The sequence below is a fragment of the Hippocampus comes genome, unplaced genomic scaffold, assembly GCF_001891065.2.
Source record: "Hippocampus comes isolate QL1 unplaced genomic scaffold, H_comes_QL1_v1.1 scaffold5, whole genome shotgun sequence".
Classification (NCBI taxonomy): domain Eukaryota; kingdom Metazoa; phylum Chordata; class Actinopteri; order Syngnathiformes; family Syngnathidae; genus Hippocampus; species Hippocampus comes.
Genome location: NW_017805701.1, coordinates 616273 through 637823, shown reverse-complemented (window position 1 = coordinate 637823; position 21551 = coordinate 616273). Strand labels below are relative to the sequence as shown.

Here is a 21551-nt window from a genome sequence, read left to right as displayed (position 1 = left end):
GGGGGTGGCAAGTGAGGTGAAACCCGCCCCGGAGGCATGAAATAGAAAGAGCAAGTCAAGTTAACCTTGGGCATGTGTAACCTTCAGCATGTCAATCTCAGGTGTATTTCCGCACCGCAACGGCTAGCTTGATTTATCGGTCTAATTGGCAGCGGGATGAAGCTCATCGATTTATTTTCTCGTAGGGCTGAACGATTAACAAACTAAAATAAATAAATAAATCACTTTAAATGCTACAGTCGAACCTCTTTTCAACATACGCCGTTTACGTATCCACCCCTACAGCGTCCACATTTCGAAGCCCGATTTCAGGTCATTCATTCCATTTTCCATTTTGCTTTCAACGTACACCTTTATAACATAAACTTCATTGTAACGAACACATTTTCCCCCACAAAATAGTGAAAAGGCCTTCGTGACAATGACCCGTGGTAGGCTAATTGCCGCCGCGATCTTGGTTATGAACAAAATGTAATGCTTAGCAACGCTACTGTCCGACTCGTACGTTGTTGTACTTCTGGAGGCACGGCGCACACGTTCTGAAAGCGTGAAGGCTGAAATTGTCTCTCACTTTCGAAAAGGAGTCTCCCATACAAAGCTCGGCCAAGACTACGAATTTGCAAAGTCGCATTGACAATTACCCGTTAATGGCAAAAAAAAAAAATCATGGCAGAGTTTGAGGCCAACAGATTTAAAAATGATTGTAAACAATTTTTCCCCCACTCCCTTTACACACGTATTTGTAATACATGTTTATACTGTATTACACGTGCACGTGTTTTTACATAATAAATGTTCATATTGTATTATATATCGTATTTGGCGGCCATTTTATTGGAAATGGTTACAACAAACTTCTGTTCGAACGTACAGATTCCAACTGCATTGTGTTATGTACTTCCCGAATACTGTACCGCGCACAACATAAACACACGTTAGCACACGCTTGTGCACCAAAGGTCCCCGCGGAAGCTCTGCTAATATGTGCCACCTGTGGGGTCACATCCCATTTGTCAAACCTTTTGGGTGCCCGCCAGCAGAAGACCAGGTTGCTGAGCACACACTTTTGGGAACACGATGCACATGCACGCACACACACACATACACACGCGCGCGCACGCATGCACGCCATCTGGGCGAAGCTCAGGTAAACTTAAAAAAGTGGTACATTGTTTGCTAGTGGAAAACAATTCGAAATGAAAAGTGACTTTGAGATCTCCAACCAGGGGTCATTGACCTTTCTGAAACTCAAGCTACTTCTTGGGTACTGAACGAGCTCTTCTCAAGAATCATATCAGATGTAAAAAATCAATTGTTTGTCACACAGCACGTCCCAGCTTGAAAAACAACACGTGGAGCAACAATTATCAGCACGACGCTGTAAAAGTCGAGGTAGGAGATGGGGCAGGGGGTTGGGCGGCACAAGCGGATAAGTGCCAAGGTGGAGGTGGCGCTGTTTGGTAATTGGGCCTAATTGTTGGAAACACTGACCCCCACGAATTAGTCATGTGTGCACAATGGTATAATCTGATGTGTGCCGCTGGAAAGACGAGGGCCACATCTAATTATGTTCTCACTATTATGCTTGGACCACGCACACACACACACACACACACACACACACACACACACACACACACACACACACGCACACACACACACACACACACTGTGACATTTAAATATCAGTTTAAGGTTAATGCGTCTCCCCAGCAGACGGATAAAACCCTCTTCATGTCATTGGGCTCGAGCCACATTTACAATGACAAAGCAAGCAGCCATGTGAGTGGAGCAGGGACAAGTGCAATTTTAATTCAAGTCATCGTAATTCATATTTAGGCTAAAGAACGTCTTAAAATAGTGGATTTTTATTGAGTTAAAAAAAACAAAAAACTGGCTTTTATTTTTAAGGCTTGACTTTTACGCTGTTAATGTCCGAGTGTTGCCGAGCAGACCGGGAAGCTTTTTTTATTGGCCTCGAGATGTGAATATAAACTTGCGTTGTGGTTTACCCCTTGTCATTTGTTTAATGACTGAAAGTTCACAGCGCAAGGCATTTGTTCAAGAAGGTATTATCTCAAAAAAAAAAAAAAAATTCTTGGTAATATTTTTGCGTGCCTGGATCGGATTACGGGGGTTTACACTATTTCCTAATGGAAGTATTGCTTTGGAATCCGCATGATTCGGTTTTAGTCAAACTTCCTGGAAGGGATTGACTCCAAAAAAAACGGAGGTTCATTGGTACTCGTTTGGGTAAATCCCAGAGTAATCAGTACTGCATTTCCAACAGGTAAACTCCTCATCACAAGTTTTAGACTAATGATGTAGGTGCATAATGGTGAAATATTGGTCGAGCCGGGCAGCGCGCGCCGGCATCCTGCTTTGCGTCGGACTTGAGTGCTGTTAACCAAGCCGCCGACGTGGACTTTCACGCCTCGGAAATTAAATCATCAGCCGAGTAGGCGGCCCGGAGCGGAGTGGAGCCACCATTAGGTTAATGAGCTGTGAAATGAAATGTATTCCTTCACACCCGCACCCGCGGCCCACCCGCACACACAAGCCTAATGAACTTTACTCCGTCGCCATCAATTACCTGCAGCCTCACGCTTTTACTACCTGGACTCAAGCACCGAACAAGACCGCACTTAGCAGCAGCATGTGCTGGTATTTATTATTCGTCACATAAAGCACAGGAAGTACAAATTAATTAGGATGTTCTGAATATAGACTAGACCTCCCCCAAGGCTTCAAAGGCCTTGGGGGAAACGAAATTGCACACCATCGGACATTACCAGTGGTGATCTTATTCCAACAATGCTAAAATATGAGGTCCGCATCGTTTCGTCAGCGCTTTCGTGTCATTATGACATTTACTTATTTCCGCTTTTGGTGCTATTTTGGCGCAACATGACACGCACGCGCTCACGCAAAGAACACGCACAACACTAAAAACACTGGAAAATACACAGACACGTGTGGAAAGATCACTCGGACTCGTATAGGCAAACACACACACACACACACACACACACACACACACACACACACACACACACACACACACACACACACACAGATCCCCGCGCAGTTAGCTGCCAGGCCAAGCAGCGCGATTTTCAGAAGCAGAGCAGAAGGGGAACAATTGTTTGGACAGCATGCGAGAATGTGAGAATAATCCCGTCATCTGGACCTCCTCTGCACATGTCTCTTAATCTCACACACACACACACACACACACACACACACACACACACACACACACACACACACACACACAAGTCAAAGAAAGCAAAACTGCGAACTAGGGCTGAGCAATTCATTGATTTTAATCGAGGAACGAAGCGACGGCCCACATACGCGCATACACACATATCCAGTGTCTCTCACTTTAACACTCACACTCCTGCTCTCTCTCTCTCTCACAGAGACACACACATACACATTCTGCACACACACACACACACACACACACACACACACACACACACACAGTTTGACCCACTCGATCACTCTCTGAAAAGTCTGCCCACCTCTCGCCCCCGTTGACAGGCGAGCTCTCGGATTGTTATTGGCACAAGTCCGGAGAGGCGTCTCAATATCACAGAGCGGACGTTTTCTTCAGCGAGGCTGTCGGCTTTGGACGCTTCTTAAAATGATCAAAGCAACTGGGGGGGAAGAAAACTCGGTAGGACGGAGGAAAAAGTCAAGGGAAAAATCCTTTGAGCAAAAGAAGATGCTGTGAAAAAAGCGGGGGATGGATTCGGTTATAATTATCATGGCCATGAAGGAGGCTCCACGCAAGTGGACATTTTAGGACAAATGCGAAACATTTAAGAGAGAAAAAAAAAATAATAAGTTTCGTTCACTTTGAAATAAGTTGAGCCTTGTTTGAAAGCCTCATCAAGACTTGAAATCCGAACACACGCACAAAGCCAACATTGGATTGAGGCCTGAAGTTGATTTGTAATGTTCAGCTGCAGATCCACGATCAGATCTTTGGAATGTTTGACCAAAATGTCAAAATCCACACCTCATTTCAAACCTTACACCGATCTTGAAAAAAAAACGTGACTTCACACCACGCTTTAATCAGCGTAACCGGCCAACAAGACTTCAGCTCTTCTGTCCTTCACGCTTCTGAGAGAAAGAAAAAAAAAAAAGTAAACAATGAAGAAGTAAGCGCGCGGAAGCTGAGAGGACGTGCCGCCCCGTCTGACAGTTCGGGCAGTACGGCGCCAAACCGGCGGGCAATTACGACCGGTCGACCGACGTCTTGTCTTCAGGTGCGCTTAACAAGCATCGCTTCGCGCTCGGCATGCAGGCCAGACACTTTTTTTTTTGTTTGGGTTTTTTTGCAGTCATGTTCTCATCCCGCGAACATCAGTCACATTTTTACACTGGGTTAGGTTACACTGTCATGTTCGGATTCAGAGCCAGGGCTAGCATTTCAATTAAGCATTATGGTGGGGTTTCGGTTGAGGTCAGGGTTTCAAGCTTCCAAAAAATAAAACCCGAAAAAAACCCAATGTTGACCTCGTATTTTAGCATTGTAAAAGGAGATCTTCCAAAAAAGGCAAAGTAAACCATTCCTGTTGCAAGTGTAATGTGCGGCGCGAAGGCCTGCCCCGTTTGTCACGTCTGTCATCCCAATCTGTGCGCGGCTGACACCGACAGAGACATTTTTGACGGCCAGCGCATCCGAAGGGCAAAACATCCAAACATCCAGATTAACGTGTTCGCCCCCAAAGCATTTTTATTGGGCCAGCGGCCTGTTTACTGCCGAGTCTGTCGGGATGAGTGAAAGCAACACAGGCGGGCTTCAAACATCGGCACGGAAAGGATGGAAAAGATGTCCGTCCCCCCCCCCCGCTCACGGCGTGAACCCTAAATCACAACGTGAGCGACCGGTATACTTCTGGCGTGAAGACAAGGTTTGGGTTTTGAGCCTGTTTTGCATCTTTGAATGAGGCTTAGGATTTCAAATTTGGGTTGAACGACATGAATTAGCTAGGTTAGCATGCTCAGAATGCCAATGGAAACCACCATGACTTCAAACTCTGATTTTAAATCTTCATCCTGATTTTAATACTCCAATTTTAAACTATAGCCGTGTCTCGAAGACCTACTATGAAACCTGAACGCACACTTGAAACCACTGGCGTGGCCGCTTCAGAGCGCCTCGTTGTCAGCCATGAGTGTGCGCATGTCACGCAGAGAAAGGCGGCTGAGCAAGGATGGGGATTTTTATTTTATTTTATTTTTTTAACTTGGCAGCCATTTGTGGCCGCTTTAGAGCGCCTCGTTGTTGCGAAGTGGAAAAGCTCAAGAAATATGCTAGACGTAGTAGCTTCAAACCAACATTTTTTTAAAAACATATTTTCATATTTACTTACCGGCAGTACATACCGGAAGCATTTGAGAACTCCAAAGGTGCATAAATCAGTGGCTAAAAAAAAAAAAAAATCACATCGACTTGCAAGGGGAAATAGAGCAGAGGAGCAGACGGAGCCTTACGGTAACACGACATGAAGGCTGCTTAATAATACGGTCCAGCGTAAATAAAAGAGCGTGCGAGTGCTTTTTGCAGGGCGTCCCGGGATTCGCCGGGCCGTTCCTCAGCCGTTCCGCTGTCAGTTGCGGTTGCTCACCCAGCGCGGGCCAGGCCGTCACACTGGCTAGGTTGCGCTGGGACAGCGGGGACCGTCAAAGCACATGATGTGGGACTTTTAATGGAGGGCTGGCACGCAATTCTTTTTTTTTAATTTATCTTATTTTTTTAAATCCGTGTGTTTCACTCAAAGATATCGAAATGGAAGATATGATTTGAAATTAAGAGCATGTTGACAAATACACAAACCACTGACAAGAACAGTGAGTACATACACAAGGGAAAATGTTACATTTTGTCAAAATTAGCCGATTTTCCTTTCCCCGAGACCTTGAAACACTCGTAGGTGTTATAAGGTCTCAGTTGCGAATTGGGAGCAGGTGTGTTCAAAATTGGTGTGATCAGGCTCACACTCTTTCATACTGGTCACAGGAAGAGGGTGAAAGATTTTTTCATTATTCGGGACTGTTTGAGCTCCACAGTAGCACACTTTGTTGTCCTCATATCTCACGCGAGAGTGTCAGTGATGCGAGTGGGACATCTTCAGTCAAAGATGCAGACAAACTCAACAGCGTTTGGTCCGAAGAGGACTCTTGACACTGTTCTGTTCTTGTCCTCAAATTCAACCCCTAAAAAAAAATAAAAAACTCCCCTCTTTCTCAGTCATGCTTCTTCCCGCTCTGTTGCCCAAAAGTTCGGCGTCGTGAGTTAGCATCGCAAAGCAGATTCCTGTCGATAGCTCTTAACCAAGCGCCATTGCCAAGCTTCGATTTGCCGTTAACACACTCCAGACAACAACAAAATCAACAGCGGCCAATTAAGTTCCGGTCCCTTGGGGAGCTTTTCATTAAGCTAAACGAGGCCCGACTCGAGGCTCTTCATTGGACAGCAGGACGGATATTATCGGAATATTGCCAACAATCATGCCAGACAATCAGTTACCGTAAAATCTATGGATCAAAGAAGGGCAAACTTACCTGAAGATATTTGAAGCAATTTTTCTCATATTTTCCTAATAGGTTTGATGTGTCATATATTTAAAAAAAAAAAAAAATTAAAAAGCTTTTAATGTCAATCATTTGCTTGAAATTAGCGACGTTGTCCTGCACTTTGTTTAGTAATGATGGGTATCTTTATTCTTCTTGCAGTTGCGACTGCATGACGCGACATGGAAAGACCAGCGAATCGATGACTGATGTTAACATTATGATTTATCGGGACGTTTTTCGGAGGCAACTCGTGAGAGCAGCAGTGCTTAGCAGTTTGTTGATCCCAGCTGTGTCGCCTCCAGTGCTATCAGTGTAATATTCATGACGCGCCTGTCTCGCTCTCGCTCGATGTCATGTTCCTTTGTTCGCTCTCATTACGGCGCTGTCCTGAAAATGACAAGGTACAAGAGCATTTCTTTTCTTTTTTTTTTTCTTTTATATCACGCACCCATTTCATGTGAAGTAGCAGAAGCGAATAAAAAGAGGTATTATCGGTAATGGAGGTTTTGTCAGACTTCCAGCATTCACTTCTTGTTGTGTTTTTACAGTCATGAAGCATTCATAACTGTCATTTGGGGGGGATGGAGCTACATTTGTTCGCTTTTTCTTTGGCTTTTTTTGTGTGGTTAAAAAAAATGACAAGGATTAACTCCATGGCTGTTTTGACTTTGATTCGGCTTTTCTGCAAGAACATTTCCTAAGGAAAAATGTTTGCGTTTGTCATTTAAACAAACAAAAAAAATCAACTTTTACAAAAGTCCACTAACATTTGTTCTGCAACCAACATTTGAAAAGTGAAAATGTAAAAGCAGTGTTTTTTAATTGTATTTTTAATTTATTTATTTCGGCGGGGGGCGGGTGGTGAATTGAGACAAATGTTTTTTTCCTGCTTAAATCTATTATTATTTATAATAATAATAATTTTTTTAAAACCTTTTCCTTTTCAATTTTTGTGAATTGAAAATGAGTTTTGGGATTTTTGGTTCCAGTTAGTCAAGTTAATCATTTTTAGTGAGGGTATTCTAAATTAAAGTGCATGAAGCGTTGACGAGGCTAACCTTGTTTTTATAAACGCGACTCATTTGTCACAAGTTCTCTGCGTTGTTGAGTAAAAGACTTTCTGGGCAGAAAATGAGCAGTTCAGGACGATAACGATCAGGACAACAAAGTCCCGGCTGGAGCGTCGGTGCGGTCTATCGAGGGGCCATTAGCCTTCTTAAACGGGACAGTTTATCAGCCGGGATCGGACGTTTGTCGATCCCGGATCATCTGGCTGAATCTATTCTCCCTCCCTCACTTCATCCCACAACAAACAAAAACAAAAAGTCGGTTTCAAAGAGAAGATCCGTGTTTGGATAAATATTGCTTGTGAACTGTTCCAGATGACGTACCTGAAAAACGTGTGTGCTATTATCGAGTGTGATGTTTTTTGTTTTGTTTTTCAAACAAGGAAAATGACATTCAATACATTAGTACATTAGAAAACATATCGTATTAACATAATTAAGGGGAACGCAAGGAATAAAACAGTTTTTGCATTGAGATTAATTAATTGCAACTACTGTACTTCTGTTGCGCACGACTGAGCCACCAAAGGGCAGTATAATACAGTCATGATGATTTGAACAAAGAAGAGTTTCACAATTACTGTACTACAAGTAATGTCACTCAGTCAACAGGTGTAATAAGTGTTGTTTTACGCAGAGGATAAAGAATGTATGCCATTGAGTACTGCAAGAGAAGCGAGTTCAATTGAGTTCATTGTCAAAATGTTTTGCTCGCAAGTGAATGCAAAAAAAAAAAAAAGCATTCAAAAAACATTACTCATCTTGAAAAACTTGTAAATCAACATAGTAAGAAACAAAACCACTTGAAATAAAAATAATGTTCCACGTTCAGACGCAGGGCAAAAGGATAATAAATAAGGCCTGAGTCACTCCCTTTCCCCTTCTACCATTGTTGTTCTTCTTTGTCTGTGAATGGGTTCATACGACCCAGGCATGTTCTTACAAAAGCCGTCCATCGCGATCATGTTGAGTGATCGATGTGGCGTAGTTTGAGTCGCCAAAAGCCAACGTTTGGCAGCCCCATTTGCACCAATCATTATCTCGGCCATTAGCCGGCATATTAGCTACCGGAGGCGCATCTAAATCAGCAACATATAGACTTACCAACACACACACACACACGCACGCACGACAGCCAAGTCCATTAGTGCGCACCGCACAAATCAAGCAAGAAACAGAAACCCGGCGGTGAAAATGAATATATGCAAAATAGACTGAAGTTGCTTTTAAAACGTCAATCTCGTAAGGGCGCGGACTTCAGAAAGAAGATACGGTCAGGAAGGAAGGCAGGAAGGATGTGATGTCAACAGGTAAACAGAGATGCGAAGTAGACTCGAGCAAAGTCCAAGGAAATGTGGAATCGCACGAGAAAATGCATCAAAATTCAAACAATTTATATTTTAACATTTGTGTGTCAGTGAGCAGAGTAAAACACTACTCAAACTATATTTTGTTCTAAAATAACTTTGTTCCTGGAGCGTCAGGTAATTTTGACTTTTATGTAGTCTGGTGGAATTACTTTGTTTTTTTTTCGATTGTAACGGCAGGCGATTTTAACATTGACGGAGCACATATGGTAAAACTACGTGGAGTGGGTAGTGAGCTTTGGGGAACGCCATTGGTTTTCTACTGTAACAGCAACTGTGACATTTATGTACAGCACCGTTTTCCGATCCTTAGAGCCGAGGCACATATTTTACAGGGGGAAAATCCAATGGCACACCAAACAAAAATAGCACAATAAGGACACTCACTGCAAACAAAATGTCTACACAGTTTGTCATACAAAAATAAATGAGACCAAGATTAAGCTTTTAAAATCTTTTCCAATCAACTCCGCTGAAAAACAAAAATTTGAGAGTGCAAGCACAAATAAAGCACTGAGAGGAAGTTGCGCAAGTGTGCACACCCTCATAACTAGAGATGCAGCTATGGTCAGAATGAACCAATCACATTGACACTCACGTTAAATGGCAGTCAAAAACAAACCTGCCACCATTTAAAGTTTCTCTGCTTAACTTTAAAAACAATTCAGCCTGCTCTCAAAAGCTTTTCCTCGCATTTACCCGTCACACCTTTCCGGCACGCGTCATGGTCCGCAGAGGGCTTTCACAGCACTAAAAAAGTACAAAAGAAATTCCAAGGCATAAACCATGGACCACATTGAGGACAACATTCAAATCTGGCGATATACATTTTGTGATGTTTTTTTTTTTTTTGTCTGTTTGTTAGCGTGCAGTGAGATTTTTCGAACGTTAAAAAAGGGCATTGATTCAATCAAGGATGGGAAACATTGGTCTCTTGAGTGTATTTGGCGCATAGACACTTCACACCCAAGAAAATGGCCGCATAACAGATTTACTTAGTTGTTTAATTTCACACTTGACGGGTGGGCAGGCACTCCCGAGCCACAACTATTTGTACACAAGCAATTAAAAAGTCAATCTTCTGTAATATGTCCCCTTCAAGAGGCTCTCGACGAGTAACGATTGTCGAGGGAGTCTTCTTAAGAACGATGGTGTTGGCATGCGGTTGTTTACCGTGGCTAAAGTGGTGAGGCAATTTTATTGTAGATGGCAAATGAACTGCGTGTCATCTCCAATGTACACACACACACACACACACACACACACACACACACACACACACGCACACACTCAGAGTGGACTTTGATGTTAAATGTCGGATATTTATGCTTCAAAGCACTTCAAAGACGACGACTCTTCAATTTTTGTGCTTGATGCCGACGCAAGTTCGTCAGCTATATGATTCGTTGATGGTTCTGCGCTGGCTCCGACAAGAGTGATACCTCGTGGCACTAATGTGTCGCCCGTCCTTGAGTGGCGGTTGCAAATGACAGCCATTTTCTAGCCCAAAGGCACAGCAGAAGAGGCTTTTTTTTAACGCAACACATACACACGGGAAGGAGAGAAAAACGAAAGACGCTATCCGCTCTCCACACCACTGACAAGGCGTGTTTCAACACAGGTTGTTGTTTTGATTTATCTACCTCTTTTCCTGCGTCTTCACCTTCAGCATGTGTGTTTGTGTCTTACATCAAGCAAGAACTTTTTGTGTGTTCGTCTATGCCAAGAGTATAACGAGCCTTTCAGTGATCGGGATGGTTAAATACTACATTTGTATTCAATGAACTCACTCACATGTATCAAACGGGTGCCATTGTTTGCTAACATGGACCAGAGATCCACAGAAGGACCAAAGCCACAGAGAGGAAGATGAGGCAAGTCGCACAATCTTTAGAATGTCATTGTTGGCTCTATTCATTAGTGTGAATTATTCATGGCACAAAATCTGAATGGGATTGTTAGCTGTGCTTTGTAGTTGGATTTGAAAAGGACAAAACGAGCACACAGATGAGCCTTTTTCTTTCTTTCTTTTTTTTTGCACCCCTTCCCCTCCCTGGATTGCTGTAGCTCTGCAGCTTACTTTCGGGGCCGTCGGCACCATCTGGCCAGGCCTTGCCAGCGCTGAACGGATCGCGCGGTAACACCACGTGATCCGCGGCGTCTGTTGTTTGACTTTAGGGTCAGCTTCATGTTGATGTTTAGTCGGGGTTTATGTTGGTCCTGATCCAATAGGATAAAAAATATATAATACACTGGCCCATATGATCCAGCGGTGTATGTTAGATTACAACCGGATAAATTACGACCATGTATATGATGACAATGAATATAAACATGGTGGATGTTATGACGAGTGACATTACTTTGAACTAATAGATATTTTGATGATGAATACGATGACGTGTTTTGACAAAGTATATTATGACAAAGTTTATTACAGTGGTGAATAGTGTGCTGGTTTATATTAGAATGACATATATAATGACAATGTATAGCAGCAGACGAAATGTTAACTACGACAACATTATCTTGCAACGATGTATTTTATGACGGCCGACAGTATACAGTACTACGTCGGTGGATTACGTCAACCGATATGGAAACACCAATTTGCCTCTAAGGGGCCTCACCAGCAACTAAGTCCCGGCCAAAGTGCTGGTACTTTTTTTTTTTTTTAAGTGGAATCGATAAGCATAGTTGTCAGGCAAGCAAACAAATGATTCCTTGGAAGTGAACGACTTATTCCTGACCCTTAGTACTTTGTCTATTTAAAAATAGAAAATCAGCAATGTCGAAAAGCTGACAGTAGAATTTGGGGTTCAACTCAAACCACAAACTCAAAAAAAGTGCACCATCTGTGTTCCGAGACATAAAGCAAAGCGTCCAGAACCAAAATCAGACATTGGAAGGCAACCCGGGGAGCAATCGCCTGACTTCCAAAGTGAATCAAGCTAAACAAATTGTGATTAGTTTGGCGCCATTTGTGCAAACCATTTCCACTGATGCTGCTTTGGGCTCATTGAAGTTGATTAAAAACAATAGAAAGCGACCTTTCCAGAAACCCCGTTTAAAGAACGATGAATTATTTAGAGTGCAAACAACGCAATACGTAATACAATGTACACCGACATCACATAAGATTGGCTGCGCGTTTGCAATAAGGCCAGACAGAGAAGTTCCCGGCATCGTTTTTAACTAACTTACTGACCCTCATATAACGGTAACAATAACGTTTGGACAGAAGTTGGATATTGTCTTGTATAGCATAAAATAAGATAAATGAGGGAGAGTGAGTGTATAGGGTTGGGTGGCTGTTGGGTTGTATCTGCCAGCTGTGCTCAGCGCCACCTCTCTAATCCACCGCAGAAGAGCCCGGAGGCTTTCCAGCGCAATATCCCACCCCCCCCAAAAAAAAAAGAAAAAAAGTTTTACCTGTGCACCAAGGAAGATGCAAACATCTGTTTTAAGAGTGTGACATTTGATTTTCGATTACGAATGCCTTAATTGTCCTTAAACGAAAGTCATTTGCTTGCGTAGTATGTGAGGCTAAAAGTAATAAAAATCACATTTCTTAAAAATGTCAAAACCCCTCCCTAATGGTCTCAGTTCGTGAAGGAGAGGTTACATTTGATAGAAGTGGCCTTATGAGTAAAAAAAAAAAAAAAACCTTTTATGTCCATTTTTAAGGGGGATATCCTCAAAAAGTTGAGCCCAAAAAGACACAAAAAAAAAAAAAAAACTTTTATGTCCATTTTTAAGGGGAATATCCTCAAAAAGTTGAGCCCAAAAAGACATGGGAAGTCCGCCATTTTAGTTCAAAGCGGCCATTTTAGGTTCCATATTTTTTATTTAATTTTTTTTGCCTTGGCAGGAGTGCGAGGGAAACTCATTCCCATCAATTCTTAGTCAATAAAACATGGATGCTCATGACAAAACATGTAATTATAATTTTGAACGTGTAGAGTTTCCCAAATGTTGTATTTCTTGGCCATGGCCGGACTTTCCTGGACAAACAAGACTTTCTTCTCCCTCCCGCTGCGATCCATCTCCCACTTCTGTTATCCAGTCTTCCGCGGCGAGAATGGATCGCTACGACGCACCTTTACTTCAGCTCAACTGGCTGGCGCGAGGAGCGAGAGAGCAAAAGAAGCGGGGAAAAGATGGCAGATGACAAAAGATATGAGGGCAGAGAGGCGGCGAAGTGACGGATGGACGGAAAAGAAGGTTGTGATGGAGTGGAATTTAGACTGCGGCAGGTAGCGGAGAATTGAGTGCCAAGGCCCATCACACTTGAGAAAAATGTCCAAGACGTGCAGGTTGTTCTCCCGGAGGGAATAAATCGTTTTTCGGAGGGATTGTTTTCAACTCTCTGAGCTGTTGTAACTCCATATTTACAGTGAATACCCATCAAAGTTCACCATTGTCATTTTTGTTTTCCTCCACAGTGGAAGCAATGCTCAACTATTTGCTGCAAATGCCACTATTCGCGTAGTTTTCACGTATTCATCTATTTAAGATGCCACAATGGCTAATAGGAAAGGAGTAATTGGTGTCAAGGAAGTAAGGTTGCACTTCCGTATGCGGGAAACAACATGAATTGGGACTACAGTAAAGATCTGGATGACGTAATCGTGCTACGTTGCGTCTACGTCAAAGTCACTCATTCTCCTCGCTTCGCCGGCTTCTCTGGAAATCCGAGCTAACTTGCTTCGCGCCAGCTACGAGCTGCGTCAGGCTAGCTAGCGCTGGCGAAAGCCGCTGTGGCTTCTCTTCACCTCCATGGAGGTACAGAAGCGACATTTGGTTGAGTATGTCTGTCAAATTGATGCACCAGTCCCCTTATGTGGACATGTCGTTCTAACCCTGTGAAGTTAATTCTGATTCATTTATAATGTTGTTATTTTCCTTTGACATGGATTTTAAACGACTGTCCTGTTCTGCTCTGTCTCTGTTTTTGTTTTCAGCACCAACTGGAGTGGAGGGCGTTTCTCTTCAGCGCAGCGCCTGTTTTCTCGTCCCAATCAAAGCTTTGCACAGTCGGACTACCAAGTTGCCGACTCTCTGTCGGATTCTTGATCTTGCTTGCTGTTCTGCTCAAGAGATATTTTCGAGAGCTTGCGCTCATAGTCGATCCTTTTCCGGTAGTTCCTTGTTTTGGAAGTGTTTTGGTTTTCCCAGTTATACTTGTTTGATTTAAGTTTCGTCGGTTTGGGCCTTTCCCATTTCCTTTTGTTAAATTTGCCGTTTGCAAACACTTTATGGTTTTTCTGGCTGTTTGTCGCCAGCGATGTCTGTTTATAATTTGTCGGTCCTTCGTTTTTCAATAAATATTTTTGTTTGATAATTTGTCTGAGTCTGCATTTCCGAACCTTGTCAACGTCAACCAGCGTTTTATTGCAAATAATTTTGAGGCCCACCGGAGAACAACAGCCATAGAAAGTAATGGCACAACACAAGAGTCAAAGGGGGGCTATTGTGATGATTTACTTTTGTGTTCATTCCTGCAGTTAGTGGGCATCAACTCTGAGATTGTGAATGAAACTTCTCTCCACGATGACCCATCATGTTTTTCTGCTCCCTCCGCGACACCACAGCAGCAGAGGGTCATGCAGAATGAATAGCAATCTATGTTTGTCTTTCAGGGGCCAAGAGGGGAGCATTAACCTCCATTCATCTGCTGATTGGCCGCCATGACACCGGATCGATGCGGCTGTTTTTGCTCGCCCGGTAGCCTTGGCAAAAAGCCTTCGGCGTATTGACAGAGTCCTCCCGCCACCCGAGAAGTCCACCGGCTACATGGCGGGCGGGAAGAAGCTCTCAACTGCCCTAAAGGTGCAAATTGCCAAAATCCTCACATAAGCGCTTAAAACCTCCTAATAACGAGGAAATGAAAGGAAATTGTGTTTGCCGGATTGCATTTCTCCATTAGAATGTTTAATGAGTCCAAATGACATATTTATTTATTCCTCAGTCGTACAACCGGATGAGCATCGCGGGAACCTGAAAACAGACTTTCTGGAGAATCTCAGTCTGGAAGAAGAGTTCCATAAAGGATTACACTGAATGATGATTAGTATGTTATTCTAGCTGTGGAGTAAAAAAGTTATATATTTTTTTTCATAACGAAAATGCAATAACACATCAGACAAAAAGCCAAGGGTGTCCTGATCCTGTCCTATTCAATTTGTTTTTTCAGTCTCCAGCTGGAGAGTGGGCGTTCCCTCATGAGTCGTACCTGATACTAATCGTACCTTGTTACCAGCTGCCTATATATATTACGCTTCAGGCAACTGGCTGTTGGATTTATTAGCCTTGCTCACAACTCTGTCTCCAGGTGCTTAATTTTCTAGATGTTCTTGACATTTTGCCTCATAGCCTCTCGCCACGTTCAAGTATCTAAGTAGTTTTGGTTTTGTTACAGTTTCTATTCTCGCGTGTTGGATTTCCTTGTCCTTTGAGTTTGACGAGCAATTTACGTTTTTTTTCTCGTTCCTTGCCTTTTGCAAGCGTTTTTGGTTTTGTTTTTGACTTTTCCTGGTTCTTCATTACCAGTGTCCTTCGTTGTACTCTTTCTCGTTCTTGCATTTTTTTGCCAAATCTCTTTGTCTCTGCCTATGTTTGTGGAATCCAATTCTGTCCTGAATATTCCGGGCACCTTATAAAGAGGGCACTTTACTCTTTTCAAACATCCAAATAATAACGAGCTAAAAATAATATCAAACCAGACGTATGCAATCTTGTGTGATGCCACCATTAAGCTGAAACTAAACGGGCTCAAGAACACAATCCTGGAGCACGCCACCGCATCAACTATCCAGTCGTGACTTTCCCTGGTTCTCCCATCCCGCCTGCCCAACATTTCCTCCCACGTCCTGTATGTTTCATTATGCTGGTGGAATTGTCACGCGCATCAAAGTTGTTTTAAAAGTGTCTCGTCTTCTCTCTCTCTGGTGGGCAAGTGGCAGTGTGTTATTATCCCTGGTGCTGCTCTTCATCGGCGCTCGCATCAAAAGATGCACTTAGACAGCAACGAAAGCTTTTTCCACGCTTTGCCTCGGCTTGGCAGCATGACTGCAGAGAAGGGAACAAAGCGGACGACGGGAGGGGGAGGATGAGGAGGAGGAGGAGGAAGGATGAAGGGGAAAACGCACAGCGAGGGAAATGGTCGTGCCATCACGCTGACCACATGACCGCCGTTGACATTTGCTTTTATTACCTTTTGCCACTTTTTCCCACCCTCCATCATGCATCTTGACTGCTGCAGCTGCCAAGCGCACAGATGTGACAGCAGCTGTGTGTGTGTGTGTGTATGTGTGTGTGTGTGTGTGTGTGTGTGTGTGTGTGTGTGTGTGTGTTCATCTTCTTTCATGCTATAAAAATGATGCTACTTCTTGTCCCTCTTTGGGCTACTTTTTCAAGTCAAAGTCAGACCCCCGATGATTTTAAAGGCCATCTGAACAAAGTAAAATGTAACCCACTGTAAGAAGTTAACAGATGACAAGAAGGAAAAATACAAATTAAATGGGGACAAGATTATCTTGTGTTTCCATTCCTTTGTCATTTTTCGACAATGCAAAAGCAACAAATTATCACCGTGTATGAGGTATGTGCTTCACTCGGATCCCTGAAGATGGCGCCGTTGCATCACTTTGGATTTGAGATCAAAACAGCTTTTGAGAAGATGAACACTAGGAGGTGAAGTTTGAATTGTCATCTCGATGATGAGGGAGAGAAACGCCAACGCGTTGGAAGTCGGACAAGTTCCGGCACAATCACACTTGGAATTTAAATACGTAAGGTTTACACTGAGCATACGTTGAGGTAGGTACTACAAAGTGTGTGACAGAATCATGAGAAAAGATGACACGGTTCAAGGAGTGAATGGCAAATGCCAAGTAAAAAAAAAAAAAAAAAAAAAAAAAAAAGGCACAAACGTTCAACCAGGAGCCAAGCAGTGAGTCAGTGTCGCTCTCTCAGCGCTCACTGTATGTTATCATCGAGCACAAAATCCTCTGGGCCTTGAACTGTCAAAAGGCTCTCAAACGGCTGGCGGTAGGTTGAAATCTGCATGAAGCGAATGATTTAAATGCCATAAATATTTAGCAGAGGTCACCAGGCCTCACCTGTAAAACTCCACATGAGAACAGACCCGACGATAGCTGAAAGTTGACAAAAATGAATTTGGACCACCCGAGCCAATTAGTCTGACGGCTCTTTTTATCTTGAATAGCTGAACGCTCAAAAATGTTAATTCGACTACTATGTTATCGGCCTCACATACATGTTGCGACCTAAGGGGAAATTCCTTTTCCAAGTGGACAGCGTTATTGTCACATCCTCTATAAAGAAATGATCTGTAAAAGAGCAAACTCAAATGTTGTCCATCGACCTGACTATAGTCTGTGTGCATTGATATGCGTAAACAGCACCAACCCGGCTGCCAGTCACCACTTAAAGATTTTAAAGATCAGCAGGCTGGCTCGTTTACGCACTATTTGACTCTGTCCACTCTGCCATAAAAACTAATCAAAGGGCAGCATTTCGCTGCCAACTGTTACTCAGTAAAGAGTCTATAGCACCACAACCGTCATTGTTGTGAATCAAGGGTTGACAGCAAACGTAATTCCCATAAAGGGCTGACTTGACTGTTTCTTTGATTCCAAAGCACCACGTGAGTCATATAAATAGAGCAACAACACCAAAAGGGGGAAAAAAAAAAACACTAAAAGCCGCAGAGTGTGAAATTGGGATCCACTTTCATAATAAAAAGCTATCAGGCCGCGAGAGCAAATGTGCTAATTACTTTTAGTGAAGGAGCCTCTGAAGCGCACTGTGTTCATTCGCGCCTCCGATTGATTAGCAGCCTCTCACACTTCGCGTCACTCTTTTATTTTCTGTAAAACTGATTTTATGAACCGCGGCGGAGAATCAAGTCATTTATTTTTCTGCCATTAAGGACACGAATGCGCCAATGCACTTTTGTGTTGTGTTTTCATTTTGGGGGGGCTTTGCGGTCCCTCATAATTACATGAGTGCGTGCGTAAATGTTTCCTACAATTTACTACTTAAGTCGGAAAAGTAGAGGCGACACTGCAAGTGAAGTCTGACATGCGTTTTGTGTGTGTGTGTGTGTGTGTGTGTGTGTGTGTGTGTGTGTGTGTGTGTGTGTGTGTGTGTGTGTGTGTGTGTATAGGAGAAGGAAGAGGCAGAAGTTGTTCTTACTTTGCGTATTCTCGGTTGTCGTGATCGCAGCGGGAGTCCTTGTGCTTCTCCCAGTCCTTGCCGTGCTTGCAGGTGGTCAGCAGGACAATATCGTCCCCGTTGTGGATATGATACAAAGCGTTCCTGGTCTCCGAGCCGATCCCCGTCAGGTAACGCTTCCCTTTGAACACCAGCAAGTAGCGCCTAGAGGACGAGGAGGAGATCGGGGCCGCCGCGCCATTCGTGCCCCAGGTGCCACCCATGCCCCCTACTTTAAGAGGGTGGTCTTTGGAGAACAAGGGGATGGAAATATCAAAGTTGGGTCGGAAGTTGGCCACATTGGCGCTGGCCTTGGCCAACATGGCCTGGCCCACCTCAAATCCCAGATCCTCTGTGTAGTCCGGCCAGGTACCGGAGTAGAGGTTAAAAATGAGGTGGTTTCTGCCGTCATTCCATGTGGGCAAATTGTGGATACGTGTCCTGGCGTTCTGAACAAACTGGGCCGACAGACGGTCCCTGTCCAGAGTGTCCACAGCCAGGATGAACAGGCAGGCCTTCAGGGGGTCTGCGGTGTGGAAACGAGACTCCTGGATGGAGGAGAGTATCTTACGGTACGTAGCTGAGATCTCGTCACCCCTCTGCGGCGGGTAAACGTAGATGCCGAAGTGCGGCTGGCAGCGGGCGAAGTCGAAGCAGGTTTCCATGCGGCAGCGTTTGTTCTTGTAGAGGTTGTCGCGGACAGAGCGCCGCTCCCTGGGCGAGCTGTGTTGGTGGTGCACCTGAGGACCATCCTCCTGAAAAGTCCACGGAAAAACACGTCTTCAAGGATGCTTTTTACAAGGACTTTTTACAAGGATTTTTGTTCAAAATATAATTCCGACGGAATTTAAGGGTGCACGTTATGGGCATAGGTTATTTTGTTACTGTGGCCAGCTGGGGGCAGTAAAACAGACAGATACAGTAAACCACTGTTCATTTAAATGTTAATTATGAATCCCACTGGTGTTCTAGGCTGCCCTTCCTTTAAGCACTAGCCGACCGTATTCTAGCAGGGCATGTCCTGCCTACTACTCAAGTGGAATACATTTTTCAGCTCCTGTCACCTAATCGACATGGCACTAATAGCAGGCATTCTTTACAGAGGATAAATAATATATGACTGTGAGTCCTGTTGTCTACATGCAGGGGGTACATGGTGGTGGTCCGAATGAACTTCATTTCGTCCTGTAACCATTTGTATGTACATTTCCAAAAGTTCAATGTTTTTTTTACCTAACTTTCTATTAGTCTGACAGTTGTCCTCAATATCAGTTGCAACATTTAATCTCCATTTACTGTACTGTACCTCCTGTTCTCCTCCCTCCAGGTAGGGCCCCAGCAACCGGGTCAATTCAGTCCAGTGTCCGGGCTGTTTGGACGGCCCCCTGCGAGGCAGTGGTGGCTTAGAACTAGCCTGGTCTGCTTCTTGCCTCTGGCTGTAAGGCTGGTGCTGGTCGTAGTCGGGGTACCGGGGCAACTGGTGTCGGCGGTACCACCGCTGCTGCTGCTGTTGTTGTTGCTCAAAGTCGGCAATTTGCAGAGCCCACATGTAGACGAGGAAGAGAAGAGCGACCCCCACAGACACGAACAGGTACCGCTTCTTGGCCTGCATGTGTGCTGCGGGGGGAGGTGAGAGGAGGAGGTGGAGGGTGGGATCGGGGAGAAGGAGGAACGGTGGGAGGAAGGGGCCTGCTGAGGTGGACGGAGGAGTCGGGCTGGGGGATGATGAGGAAAGGGGAGGCCAGTGGGGAGGTTGTCTCAGGTCAGGTGGACCCACTTGGATGTCGCCCTAGCCACACCATGGCGTTGTGGGATTTGGAGTCACTGAAGAAGATTAAAAAAAATGTTCAATTAATATCATGAATATCGTGTATGCTTCTCATTGGAAACCTTTTTGCAATGTGTTATAAATAAACTGCTGTTTCTGGGAGTTTGACATTTAGCTTCGACCTGGCAAGCCCAAATTCCACAATCAGCTGTTCATTTGAAAAACAAGTACAAAAATAAACAATTAGTTGGATTAAATATCGCGACTGCAATGGAGCAGTCATGTCATGAGTGTAAATACCTTTTAATTTTCGATATCTATTGCTAAATATCTTTGACTATATGTTGTGAACATACCAGATAGACCAGATCGGCTGCTGTTTTGAATGTTTGGACATGTAGGTACACGTGCCAGGTCCAAATATTACAACGACCCGATGTGAACTACATTCTATACAGTTCAATTCAGTAAAGTTTTTGTGTCTTGTGAAGATGAATCCCACATTTTACTTGTTTTTTTTTCTCAATTCTATATTTAGTGCATAAACTGGAGAAATTCATCAGATGTCGATTTTTTTTTTTTTTTTTAATTTATGCAACATGCACCATGGTTTCTAATGTGTGCCGGGTTAAATATTAGTAAGAACTCTGAGAACAAGCACAATATGAAACATATTTTGCCAACTTTAGTTGTATTAGATCTCATTGAAATAATGCTGTGGTCCCTTGTGATCAAAAATGTCACATTTTTATTTTCTCTCCTGTGATGTTATTTGTAATATATTGCACACTCGATAGATGCTTCATAGTATTTATTTTTCTGCAAACGGGCTGAATACTCTCAATTAGTTCATCATAGTTTTTGCTCCATAGTAGGTCGTTAAATATTCTCACGCAAAAGTTATATTTAGCGCCGCTGACGTCACCGAAGAGTACATTTTTAGAGCCTACCTGTTTACTAGGGGAACACCTGTGGTCGAGGCAAGGCTGGATGCTGCTGCTGTCGACCCAGCAGACGGCGCGTGCATCCCCCCCACCCCCCACCCCTTTGCACGCACGCACGCGCGCAGCTAACCAAGCAGCAATTAACGCGCACGTTCATGCACGCACGGCGCGTCGGAATCCGCGGAGCAAAGCCGCCGCCGCCGCCGCCAGCACCACCAGGACACGCCACCGCTCCTTCATCCGGCTGTTCAACTTTTACTTCTTTTTCACGCGTGGAAGACAACAAAACGAGACTGGACGCGCGTCCACCCCGCCGGCATCGACACCGCCTCCTCCGCCTGCATCCATCCACACGCGTCCATCCCAGAGCAAAAAAAAAAAAAAAATCCAAACTCGTCACTTTTTGGCCGGTCGAGTCCTCATCCTCGTCAACGGCATCCAGAGAATCCAGTTACTGGATTCTTGATTGACAGGCAGCGCGGATTGCCTCGAGGTAAGTGACCGCTGCGCACATGCGCGCGAGTACTCTTTTGGATCGGCGCTGCAAACATCACCAACCCACCCACCA

At 44.0% G+C, this 21551-nt stretch overlaps 1 protein-coding gene across 2 annotated transcripts in view; it reads right to left on the bottom strand.

Moving 5' to 3' along the window:
- Nucleotides 1-21551, bottom strand: part of LOC109523479 (exostosin-1) — a 67965-nt gene that overhangs the window by 35535 nt on the left and 10879 nt on the right. The window contains exons 1-3 of one of the 2 annotated variants that reach the window (XM_019882660.1): nucleotides 20990-21516; nucleotides 19578-20095; nucleotides 18254-19026 (exon numbers count right to left, since the gene is read on the bottom strand). In XM_019882660.1, coding sequence (XP_019738219.1) covers nucleotides 18254-19026; nucleotides 19578-19883 — 1079 coding nt within the window. In that variant the 5' untranslated portion in view covers nucleotides 19884-20095; nucleotides 20990-21516. Of the gene's footprint in view, nucleotides 1-18253; nucleotides 19027-19577; nucleotides 20096-20989; nucleotides 21517-21551 lie in introns of those variants that run through there. The other variant, XM_019882659.1, reaches the window with a different exon arrangement.